The sequence below is a fragment of the Ursus arctos genome, unplaced genomic scaffold (genome assembly GCF_023065955.2).
Source record: "Ursus arctos isolate Adak ecotype North America unplaced genomic scaffold, UrsArc2.0 scaffold_24, whole genome shotgun sequence".
Lineage (NCBI taxonomy): Eukaryota > Metazoa > Chordata > Mammalia > Carnivora > Ursidae > Ursus > Ursus arctos.
In genome coordinates, this window is record NW_026622919.1 from 632,665 (window position 1) to 645,231 (window position 12,567).

Below are 12,567 nucleotides of genomic sequence, written 5' to 3' on the forward strand. Positions count from 1 at the left end.
TTTTGAGAGAGAGTGCATGAGCAGTATGGGGGGGTGAGCAGAGGGAGAGGGAGAGAGAGAATCTTAAGCAGGCGCCACACTCATTGCAGAACTCGACTCAGGGTTCAGTCTCATGACCCTGACATGACCTGAGCTGAAATCAAGAGTCAGAAGCTTCACCGACTGAGCCACCCGGGCTCCTCTTTTTAGTTCTGTTTTTAAGCAATCTCTACACCCAGCGTGGGGCTTGAACTCACAACCCTGAGATCAAGAGTTGAACACTCCACTAATGGAGCCAGGTGGGCGCCCCCGGTGTTGAGGGACCTAAATGTAATATGGATTTGTTGTTCTCTTGGGGTTTGCTTCATCTGCGCTGTCGCGGAGAACCGGCCCCTTTATCAGTACTCAGCACCTTCCTTTAGCTGTGATGACTCCCTGGTTTCTAGTCGGCTCTGTCTGGAGAGAATGTAACTGTTCTTATGTTCTTTTGAGCAGTGTGAGGATGGTATTTTTTTCTCCAACCATTTCTTTAATCTGTGTGTGTCTTTATATTTAAAGTGGGTTTTATAGACAATACACAGTAGGGGCTTGTTTTTTGACTCACTTTTGACAGTCTGTCTTTTACTTTACATTTAAATCACTGACCTTGGAAGTGACTAGTGATATGGTTCGATTAATATCCACCATAGTCGTTACTGTTTTCTCTGGGTTGCCCTCCTTTGAAAATGATATGCCCAGGTGTAGGGGTCTTTGGGCTTGTTCCCTCAACTTCTGGACCTGTGGTTTCATGTCTGACATTAATTTGGGGGAAATTCTCCAACATCGTTTCAAATAGTTCCTCTGTCCCTTTGAAGAGCTCCAGAATCCCTCCTGGTGTGCCCCTCACAAGGACGTACACGATGTGTACGTGTCCCACAGTCCTTGGGTATTCTGCTCTGGATTTGTTTTTTTCAGTCTTTGTTCTGTTTTCAGTTTTGGAAGTTTCTGCTGATATTTCCTGAAGTGCAAAGACTCTTTCCTTGGCTACGTCCACTCTAGTGATAAGCCCGTCAAAACATTCATTTGCGTTAGTGTTGTCTGAGCACCAACCTTTCTGTTTCGTTGTTAGGACTCCCGTCTCTGTACCTTGCCCCTCTACTCCTGGATGCTGTCTCCTCTATCCATCGGAGCCCCTGGCATAGTAATAATCATGGTGGTTTTCTGTCCCCAGTCTGGGAACAGCAACATCCCTGCCCTGCTGGTTCTGGTGCAGCTCTGTCTTCAAATTGTGTTTTTCCTTTTAGTTATGACTTGTTTTTTCCTGGACAGCTAGAGCGGCTGTACCGTCTAAAGGAACTGCTGTAAGGAGGCCTTTAGTGATGCATTTGGGGCGGGGGGTGGGGGGTGGTCTGTTCTCCCGGGGTCAGGGCGTCAGGGCTCAGTCAGCATTCTCTCCCGAGGCGGGGTGAAGGCTAAGGTGGGCTGGAGTTGGGCGTTTCCCTTCCCCCAAGGCAGTGAGGCGGAGAACACTCTAGCAGGTTAGGCCCCGGGAGCTGGTGTTCCCTGAGGGCCTGTTTGAAGCTGCTTTGCTGGATTTCAGAATAGCCGTTCTCCCTCCCCTTGCTTCTTCAGTATTTCCGGTGGGAACCTGATCGAGCTCCTGCCGGTGAAGCCCCGTCCACACAGAGCCTCCGGCAGTTCGTCAGCCCAAGGTAGGGTCTTCCCAGCCGGGCGCCGGTTCCCTGTGACGGTTTCTGCAGGGGTCTGTGCGCAGGTAAGCCGCCACTCCCTGCATCTGCCATCTGTCTCTCTGGTCTTGGGGAAGCAGGTGGCCCCCGGGCCCCTCCTCCCTGCAGATCCAAGAAAGGCCTCTGGTTTTTCAGAGTATTCGGCTGTTTCCTTGTTAGGACCGAGTGGCAACGTCCAAGCTCCTTACCTGTGGAGAGTAAAACCAAAGTCCTTCTTCCTTTATTTTGAGGCTCTTGTTAGAGCCTAAACCTTAGGGATGTTAAGTGTGTCTTGGGGAGCTGACCCTGCGTCCTGTGGTGTCCTTGTTTTCACCTGGTCATCTTCCGTACGCTGAGTTCTGCTGTGTTTGGCACTAACGCGTCACTCCCACTTTCTTCTCCTGCGTTTGCGTAATGTACCTTTCCTCCCTTTGACTTTTAACCTATCCCTGTCATTTAAAGTAAGTTGGGCCTTCTTTTTGATCCAGTCTGACAATCTCTTGTTTAATTAAAACATTTATTACTGAAGTGTAGCGACACACAAGGTGACGTTATTTCAGGTGGACGACGTAGCGACTCAGCAGCGCTGGACGTCACTCAGCACTCCCCGCGGGTAGGTGCCATCCGTCACTCCACTAGCGCGTTGTCGACCGTGTTCCCGGTGCTCCCCTTTTCATCTTCATGTGTTTATAACGGAGTTTGTGCTCCTTAATCCCCGTCACCTGTTTCACCCCCCACCCCCACCCCTCTGGCAACCACCCGTTTGTCCTCTGTATTTATGGGTCTGTTTCTGCTTTGTTCATTTGTTTTCTTAGGTTCCATCGATGAGTGAAATCATACGGTGTTTCTCTTTCTCTCACTTCATTTAACTTAACACCCCCTGGGGCATCCATGTTGTCGGAAATGGCAAGCTCTCCTTTTTCATGGCCGAGTGGTATTCCCTTTAGGTCTCCATGCCACATCTTTATCCATTCTCCAGCTGACGGACGCTCGGGCTGCGTCCGTGTCTTGGCTACTGTAACGAACAGAAGGTACGCACACCGTTCCGCGGTGGTACTTTGGTTTTCTTTGGGTAAATAACCAGGAGTGGAATTACTGGATCATATGGTCTTGGGGAACCTCCCTACCGTTTCCCACAGCGGCTGCACTTTATATGCCCACCAACGGTGCATGAAAGTCCCCTTTTCGCCACATCCTGGCCAACACTTGTTACTCCTCGTCTTTTTGGTAACAGCCATTCTGGCAGGTGTGCGGCCATCTCAGTGTGGCTGATCCGCATTTCCCCGATGAGGAGTGGTGAGCATCTTCCCGACGAAGGGTCGTCAGAAGACAGGCAGGCGTGGACACGGGCCCCAGGCTAAGAGGGAGCCACGGTTGAAAGGATTTTACACCACCCGGAAGGGGCCCTCCACCCCTCCCCACTCGGGTGGACAAGTACTTGATTGGGTGACAGGCCCATGGAATGCTAATAAGAGTAAAACAGCCCTGTCAGCAAGCCGCTAAAAACCCTTCGAGTGAGAAGCTCCGGCCGCAGCCCTCTCGGGTCCCCTCCGTCCTCGGCAGCTTTGCACCAGCGCTCAGCACGCTCCGCTGCCCCCCTCATCCCGTCTGCCTCTTCGTTCTTTGACGCCGCGTGACGAGAACTGCGGACGCCGAAGGAAAAGCGAGCCTGTAACGTTTCCGCGTGTGCTGGCCGCCTGGGTCTCCGGTGCAGAAACGTCCTCCGGTTCTCTGCCCATATTTGATCATGCTGTTTTTGGTGTCGGGTTGTGCAGGCTCTTTCTTCGTTCTGGATGGTAACTCTGTCAGTTACCATTTGCAAATGACCTCTCCCGCTCAGTAGGTTGCCTTTCTCTTGATGGTTTTTATTTTGGCGAAGTCTGTCGTTTTTGTTTTTCTTGCTTGAGGAGACATATTCATATATATGTTGCTGTGGCTGATGTCCAGGAAGTTACTGCCTGCTTTCTTCTAGTTTTATGGTTCCAGATTTCACATTTAGGTCTTAAATCCATTTTGAGTTTATTTTTGTGTACAGTACAAGAAAGTGCTCCAGTTTTCCCAACACCATTTGTTGTCTTTTCCCCATTGTATATTTTTGCCCCCTTTAACTAGGTTTATTTCTGGGCTCTCTGTTCTGTCCCATTGGTCTATGTGTCTATTCTTGTGCCAGGACCATTCTGTTTTATTATAGCTTTGTAGAAAATGCTGAAATCTGGGATTGTGGTACCACCAGCTTTATTGTTCTTTCTCAAGATTGTTTTGACTATTTGTGGTCTTTTGTAGTACAATACAAATTTTAGGATTTTGTTCTAGTTCTGTGGAAAATGCTGTTTATATTTTGGTAGGGATTGCACTCAATCTGTAGATTGCTTTGGGCAGTAGTATAGACATTTTAACAATATTGGTTCTTCCAATCCATGAGCATGGAGTATCTTTCCATTTATTGGTGTCATCTTCAATTTCCTTCATCAGTGTTTTATAATAAAGTTTTATTTTTTTATGGATTTTATTTATTAGAGAGTGAGAAAGCATGAGAGCAGGATGAGGGGTGGGTGAGGGGCAGAGGGAGAAGCAAACTCCCCGCTGAGCAGGGAGCCCAACGCGGGGCTCAATCCCAGGGTCCCAGGATCATGACCTGAGTCAAAGGCAGACACTTAACCGACTGAGCCACCCAGGTGCCCCAGTGTTTTATAGTTTTCAAAGTACAGTTCTTTCACCTCCTTGGTTAAATTTAATATTTCTAGGCATTTTATTCTTTTTTTTTTTTTTTAAAGATTTTATTTGACAACACGTGCACACAAGTGGTGGGGGGTGGCAGAGGGAGAGGGAGAAGCAGGCACCCTGGCTGAGCAGGGAGCCTGATGTCATGACTTGAGCTGAAGGCAGACACTTCAACCGAGTCACCCAGGCACCCCAGTATTTTATCCTTTTTGATGTATTTGAAAATGTGACTTTTTTTAAATTTCTGACAATCTCTTTTAATTGGCATGTTATGCTGTTTATATTTAATGTCATTATAGATGATTCTGCCATATTTTTTGCTTAGTTCATTTTTTCCTTCCCTTTGGTTTTATGTTCCCTGCCTCCTTTTGTAATATTTGAAACATTTTTAGCATTCCATTTTAATTTACCTTTTAGCTTTTTGTTAAATATTAGTGATTGCACTACTGATTACAATATTCAAAGTAACTTTTCAGTTTACTTCAGAATTAATGTTTCACCACTTCAGGTGAAATGTAGAGACCTTATAAGTAAACCTTTGCCTTCCTCCTTTATATTGTAATTTTCGCAATATAACATTTGCATACACTGAAAACCCTGAAAGATAGTAATTGTTACATTGCAAAGTCAGACATCTTTTAAAGAACTTGAGAGGAAACAGTGTATTTGCCCAGATCTTTGCATTTTCTGCTGAGCGCCTTCTTCATTCCTGAAGTTCCATTTTCTGCCATTTACTTTTTGCCTGAAGAACTTCCTCTAGCCGTGCCGTCTGAGAGCTCTTCTGGTGCAGGACTCGGTTTTCCTTGTCTAGGCATATTGATTTCGTCTGCATTCCTGGTATTTCTGTAGACATAGTATTCTATAAGGATGGTTACTTTCAGCCTTTAAAAACAATCCAGTCATATGGCTTCTGTGGTTTCTGGTGAGAAATCTGTAGGTATTCACATTGTTGTTACTCTGTATGTAACGAGTCACTTTTCTTTGGCTGCTTTCCAGATTCAGTCTCCGGTCTCATTAGTCCGTGCTGGTCTGACAGGGTTCTCTTTAGCTCTGGGGTGTACTGAGCTTTGTGAATCTTTACATTTGTCTTTTGTCAGATTTGGGATATTTTCAATCATCTTGTTAAAAATTTTTTTTACACCAATATCTTTCTCCTTTTGCTGGGAATCCAATTAACACATACATTAAATTTTTTTATATTGTCCCACAAGTCCCCAAGGCCCCAAGGCCCCGTTTGTTTCTATTTCCAAATTTTTTTGTTTATCCTCTGTACTTTTCACTTTAAGTTTATAACTTTTGGTTTATTTCAAGAGCATTTGTCCTTCTTTCATGGAGTATGGTTATAATAAAACATATTTATATAAAAGCTCTAACATCTTTTTCTGAGTATTCCAACACATTTAAATTAACATGTTAACTTTCTTTTCCATTTAAAGATGTTCTTGGCTCTTCATATGGTGAGTAATTTTGGATTGTATTCTGGACATTTTTAATATTATGAGACACTCTTGACTCTTATTAAAATCCTTTAGAGAATGTTGACTTTTTTTTTTTTTTTTTTTAAAGCAAGCAAGTAATCTATGCTTAGACTGCACGTGCCGATCTGCCCCGAGTGGGCTTTGGTCTGGGATCCGTCGTTTTCCGAGCCCGTGCAGTGCTATTCGGGTCTGTGCCTGTGTACAGCACCGGGGCCAATCTGTGGTAGTTCCCTTCAGTCTCTGCTTCCTCAGGTCGGTTCCAGGCACATGCAGCTCAGGGTGAACCCAGGGTTTTCATAAGGGCTTTACGGGATCTTCCCGTATTTCATTTTCCAGATACCGCCTTTTCCTGGTCCTTTGGCTAGAAAAAGTCCAGGTTTTGCCTCCCTGTGGTGCTGCACACTATGACTGGGTCCAGCTTGGGGCCAAAGTTGCGGCCCCAAGGAAGGGAAAACATCAGGGATTCTCGCCTCCACACACAGCCTCTTTGGAGTATGTGGGTGTCCCCTTTTCCAGTTCCTTTGAGTACCCCGTGTGTCCGGCTTCCTGATGGCCCGTGTCCACAGACCCTTCCCAGGGCTCTGCCAAGTGGAGAGGGCGGCATCCCTCGGGTACCCTGTTGTTTGCTTCTCACATGCAGGTCTGGAATGCAGGCTCCCCGGGATATACAAGAGGGAAAAATACGGGGAAATCATCACCATTTTGGTTGTTCCTGCAGTTTTAATCCCCAGCCCCAATCTGCTGCTACTGTTTACGTCTCAGAGAACTGGGCTAACTGCTTCACTGCGTTCCGGGTTGTTAGTGTAACCGCTGGGAAGACCGGGCAGAGCGTGCTTACACTGTGGGGTCCTCTGGACGGCATTTCCAGACTCAGGACATTGTGCCCACAGGTTCACCCATCTCCTCAGAGGGTAACGTCTGCTGTGTTGCTGTGGACATAAATGTGGAGGGAGCAGTGAGCCGTAAGTCTGTCGAGCACAGCCTTTCACAGCAACCTGAGTGCGGCCAGGGGCCGGCAGCGTCGGTCACCATGCACTGCGGTTCTTACACCTCCCTGTTCAGGCCAGAGCTTATCATATGGTGACTGCAGGGAGGTTCACAATGGGCCCTGACGTCTTACAGATGAAACGTGGCCCTAAATGGGGGCCTACGTCTAGTTAGCAGTGCTTTTGCTGCACGGAAAGACCTCCTATCAGTGAATTGTTTCCTTTCTCTCCAACATCTTTTTCCTGGACAAAGGTAGCTTACCCTCTCGGGTAGCTGTCACCTCTGTTTGCACAGCGTTTAACTTCAAGGGAACCTGATGAATTACCGGAGTGACGCCGCCTGAGAGAAGGGGATTAGGCTGTACGCATTTCAAGCATCTGTTAATACAGCGTGGACAGCAGATCTAAAAAAGCCAATTATGCTGCTTCTTTTGCAAGGAGAAAGTCTCTCAGTGTAGGAACGAAGCGCCCCTGAGAGCTCTGTCCTTGGGCCCTGAAGTGCCGCTTCACTGAGCTCCGGCGGGGGCCTTGCGCCCCCCTTCTTGGTACTCCTCCTTCCCCTGCTGCCCGGGGTCAGCAAGCTGCGGGACGCCGGCAGCCCACGTCACCGGCTTTCTGGTGGCTGGGCAGTCACGTGTTCGAGTGTGGAGCTTGCACAGCCACGTGCCTCGTTTGTGAGACTTTCATCCACAGGAGGAGAAATCTCAAGGTGTGCAGTCACCTTGATTCTTAAGTTGGAGGCAAGTCTGCAGAAGAAGTGACAGCAACAGCCACAACCTCAAATAGGTTTTAAAGCTGCAGCGTCACAGGTAAAAATCAGCAAGACTCCATTACCACTGCCTGTGACGCCCCGTGCCTCTTCCTCGTGCAAACACGCAACACCCTTTCCTAGTGGCAGAGCTGACACCACGGTCACACAAGCAGCTCCTTCACACATTTGTTCTCTAGGCCTCCGGCATGCTCAGAGCACAAAAAAAAAAAAAAAAAAAAAACCACTTGCCTCAAGTTTATCAAAATGACAATGATACTCTGTATTCAATTAAAATTAGTAAAAATATTTTATTGAATTTCAGGAACTTGGTAATTTTAAAATTTCAAATCTTTGCACACAGATCACCACTATACTTTCTAGGGTTGTGGAGGTTAGGACTTGAAGATTGTCACTTATCTCCTTGTGTCCGCACAGCACAGAGATCCCAAGTCCTGGCCCCGCCCTGCCCCTTCTGACCACGATGCTGGGGAGGACGGCCAAGGGGATGGTGTCTTTAAGGAGCTCAACTGTTCACGTGGAGACTAACGATGCCAGAGTAAGATGGATCCAAACTCGTGCCCACTCCTCGGAACAGGCCTGTCGTATGTGGCTCACATGTGAGTTTCTCTTGTGTTTTTGATTTAGGGCAAAGCTGTCGAAACGAAGTTTCTAGTTCCCTGGGGAGCTCGGAAGTTTGGCAAAGATCAAAGCAGAAACCTCTTGAAATAAGACATTTAGGAACTGCCAGTGAACAGCTGAGACTTCAGTGCTACGTGGCATCAGGCAGGGTGGAAGGGACATGTGCTCATGACCCTGGGTGTTTTGAGGGCTCTTGGAAATTCAGAGCTAAATGGAACATTTTTACGAGCCTCTGGGATATGGCTGTTTATTAATCCATGGTTTTTTTTTTTCCTACCCTCTCCTTGATATTTTTACATTTTCACGTGCCAATTAGCCAACTGAACGAGGCAACAAGAAGGAAAAGGCCCCCAAGCCCTCTGAAAAAGGCACACGCCAGCTACCTTACACCAAAACACTAGCCTCCTCTTTTTTTACATTTGAGAACTGGATTTTTTAAAATCTATAATCCCAGCAGAAATCCCTCCAGACCCACAAGGGTCTGTGTTTTAGGCTCAGACATAACCAACTGATGGACTGGGCTTACTTAGGGAGACTGCCCACCTGTCTGGATGGTGACAGGCACACAGCCGTGTAGACACATCTTCAGGAGGACATGCGATGCATCTGCCCAATCCAGTGTCCTGCTGCGGCAGTCCTGACCCGCCCAGAGCTCAGGCAGGGCCTGCAGTAGCCATGACGGGCAGGTCTGGACCACCCAGTGGAGCGACCGGACCCTACACAAAACACAATGCAATCTGAGTTATTTTGCAAACTGCAAACCTTCTGAGTAAAAAGACAAAAATATACATTCCAAGGAGTCTGTAAAGTGCCTGGAAGCTGCGGACCGCTGCCCCGAGGTGCTCCGGTCCGTCCGTGCTTGAGCTCGCAACTGCTACTGTCACACACGTGCTATCATTCACATGATGGTTCTGTTTTTATTTTGTAAATGGCTGTTATAAATCCAGCTAGTGTGCAGTAATTTCATAATTTTTAATATGCATTATCTGCAATAACATTGTGACAGCTCCATACTGTGGGTTGACACACAATACTTAGAACAGATTTATCATATTTGGTCTGTAGGTAAATAATAAATGATTTAAAATTGCCTAAATATACCATTCTGAGCCGTTTCATTCCACCAGGAAAATACAGGGTTTTTTTCCTCTCTTTAAAAAAAAAAGAATTAAATACCAAAATAACTACATTTAAATAAATAACATGATGATGATGACATTTAAAAGTCCACAATAAGGCCAAAGCCCTCTTCTATTTGTACGGCTGCTCAGCCCTGACCCCCTGGAACACTCTGGAAAGGCCAGCAGTTTTCTTTCTGGGGCAGTGTGACTGAGGCCGGGTGGGGCCCCTACTGCTCACTGTCTCACCTTTGTTTCCTTTCGTCTCACTTTTGTTTTCTGTAGGAGAGAAGTCAGCTTTAGGACTGCTTCAGTTCTGAGAGGCTGAGGGGGATTTCCTGTTACAAACCAGAGAAGGACCTGGATGTTTCCGAGACCCTTGTGTTAACACGCAGCTTCTGCTCCACCCCAGCACCTGCTCCCCGCGAGCCAGGCAAACCGCAGCGTCATCAGGTGGACAGCTGGTCGGACGACGGCTCTGTGCCTAGAACCGGTGACAGTGACTAGCGAACATGCCACGGAGAGACCTGTGACACTTGTCTGAAAAGGGTGTGTGGAAAAGACTGAATCTTTTTTCCAAATGAAGTAGGAACAGTTCTGTCGTTTTAAACACACACAACACTTAGGAGGCTTGTTTTACTTAGAGTGGAAAATTATGCCAGGGACAAAGTCAACACAAAGGAACAAACAACAAAAAGCAGGAAAGAGACCCAGTTAAGTGCAGCTCCGCGAGTCCAGCAGTTCTTTCAGTCATGGTTAACATGCGGCCCAGCGTGGGCATCCATCTGTCCAGTCTGTCTGTCCGTCTGTCCTAGATGCATCCGGCACCTGCTCTAACACGGAAAACCTGCAGATGTCATCAAGTAGCTCCATCTGCACGTTAACAGGACAGACAAACGGAAACCATTCCATGGCTGAGAACAGACAACAAAAACAGAACTACATTGTTTCTTTTCCCCAAATGAAATCAACACGAAAGGTCCTGTGTGATTCCAAAATTTCCAGAGTAGAAATGGAGCGATCTGAAATGTCAAAGACCCCGTTATTTTGTAAAGAAAGTACACCTCAAAATATTCTAATTCCACATGTGAACAACAAAATACTGTCTCATCTACCAGTGCCAGCCCCAGGGGTCCTGGGAGGGTGGCGGGGACGGTTCCCGCCCTGTCCCAGCAGCTCCGCTCCGGAGTGACGAGCTGAGCTTGGGCTGGGGAGACACTGCCGGAACCAGGTTTTGTTGCATGTGGTTTTGTTCAGGTGTGATTTCTGTCTTTTAGGAGTTTTAAGGCCACCTGGGTTTTGTGTTTTCAGTGCTGAGGTGAAGTCCAACCGCAGGGCCCTCTACCCACCGAGACAAGGCGCTCCGAGTGTCGGTGAGAGGCAGTGTCTCCTTTTGGCACCACAAGAGTTGATATTAAAGTAAGAAAAGCTGTCCCAGTCGCTAGTTTTGGACACCTTTCTCCCTGCCGGCTGCCGGCGGCGTGTCCACACTCAGGGCGATGACGATGCTCTCGCCGTCTTCCGTCTTGACCCGCTTCAGCTCTGGCTGCTCCGTCTGGTCGCCATTCTGGCGCTTTGTGGGCAGGGACGCCGACGCCGACGCATGTGTTGCCAACATGTGCAGAGGACTCGCCACTGCTGCAAAGAGACAGTGAGTCAGACCCCATGTTCTTGGGTGCATCCTCATCCCCTATTGGGCCCCCATGGGACCCCAGGCACCCACCGGTCCAGGCTCTCTGCCCGAAGGGTGGGCTCCTGTGTGTGACTGATATGGCCTGCAGTGGCCAGGGGCACAGAAGTCTGGACTGGATTGCTGGGGACCAGAAACCCTATAGCAAGATCAGTGGGTATTCTCAGTGACAGCTGGCATCTTTTTTACTTGAAATAGCGTGTATCTATCTTTCAGAGAACTGGGGGGGAGGCTGAGGCTCAGGTCGGGCGAAGGGGCTGCCGCCGGCCATCTCCCCTGTGCAGAGGCCCCTTGTGCCCCACACCACGCCGAGCACTCCTCATCACTTCACACGCGAGAAGGGGAGCAGACATGTGGCTCAGGCTAACAGAGCTGCAACAAGGAAAGCCCCGTGTCTGTGCCGGCAAATCCACTCCTGAGCCCTGTGAATCTAGGGAGTTCACAAGCAGACATGTGCTCACAAGCCCCTGGCTGGCTTCCCGACTTCTCCTTGGTCCCCACCTCCACCACCAAGCACTTCCTCCCTCAGGTCTTCACCACAGGCTGGCGTGGGACTTCTCTGGCCCTCATCTGCCGCACGCTGTGCACAAGCAGGTCAACTCCAGGAGATGAAAAAAGAAACGTGGCTCCCTTACCCAGAAAGTGCCGCTTCTTCAAAGAAAGAAGACAGGGCTGGGTTGAAGAGGAAGGCCTGGACCTCCCTTGGGAGGTGGCAGAACTGCCAGCCTTATCAGTGTCCCCACGTGAGGTACCTAAGTCCTGATGTGACTGCCTTCAGGCCCCGCCTCAGACCAAACCCCGGAAACAGCCCGAGGAAGCAGAGATGAAGGGGGAAGAAGACAGACAGGGGAATGTGTCCTGGAGTGGAAGTATCAGATGAGCGCAAGGTTGCCCTGGTAAGTCGGAAGGACGGACAGACTCAGGCTGCAGAAAGACAAATCGGGAACTCAAATGCAAGGCCAAGGAGACCAGCGCCAACCCTACGTGCCTGGTGACAGATTCCTCTAAGGAGGTGCAGGGGTGCAAGCAGCCGGGACACAGGGAGAGTGCAGGCTCCCTCCCAGGGCCCCGCACATGGGGACGCACGGGGACGCACGGGGATGCACACTGGCTGCTGCGTGGACTCTGCCTGACCAGTGGGATGGCACAGGGGCCGCCAGTGTGAGCCATGGGTACAGGAAGCAGTTCTGCAATTTAGAGCGACCTTTCTTGTACTGGACGCAGGAAACATCCAGGCTGCATCTCTGGACAGTCTCCACCCCTCCTTCTCACACAGGGGCCTCAGGCATCACTGCCGTGTGGCCCACTCATGAGACAGCACCTGTCCTACTTGATTTTTGCCGGACTAGCTACGGACAGCCACGGTCTTCCACATCTCGGCCGCCCAGGAGACCACACAGCAGCAGTCCTGACCTCACACGCCTCATCTGACGGGCTTGTCTGCTGGCTGTGTGACACATGGGGCTGGAGAGAAAGCATCCTCTGGGGCGGACGGGTCC

General features: G+C 48.9%; 1 protein-coding gene across 1 annotated transcript in view; it reads right to left on the reverse strand.

Annotated features, from left to right (window-relative positions):
* Positions 1–7,904: 7,904 nt before the first annotated feature.
* FOXK2 (forkhead box K2) overlaps positions 7,905–12,567 on the reverse strand; it is a 69,328-nt gene continuing 64,665 nt past the window's right edge. The window contains exon 9 of the mRNA XM_026483810.4: positions 7,905–11,016. Coding sequence (XP_026339595.2) covers positions 10,820–11,016 — 197 coding nt within the window. The 3' untranslated portion in view covers positions 7,905–10,819. The remainder of the gene's footprint in view (positions 11,017–12,567) is intronic.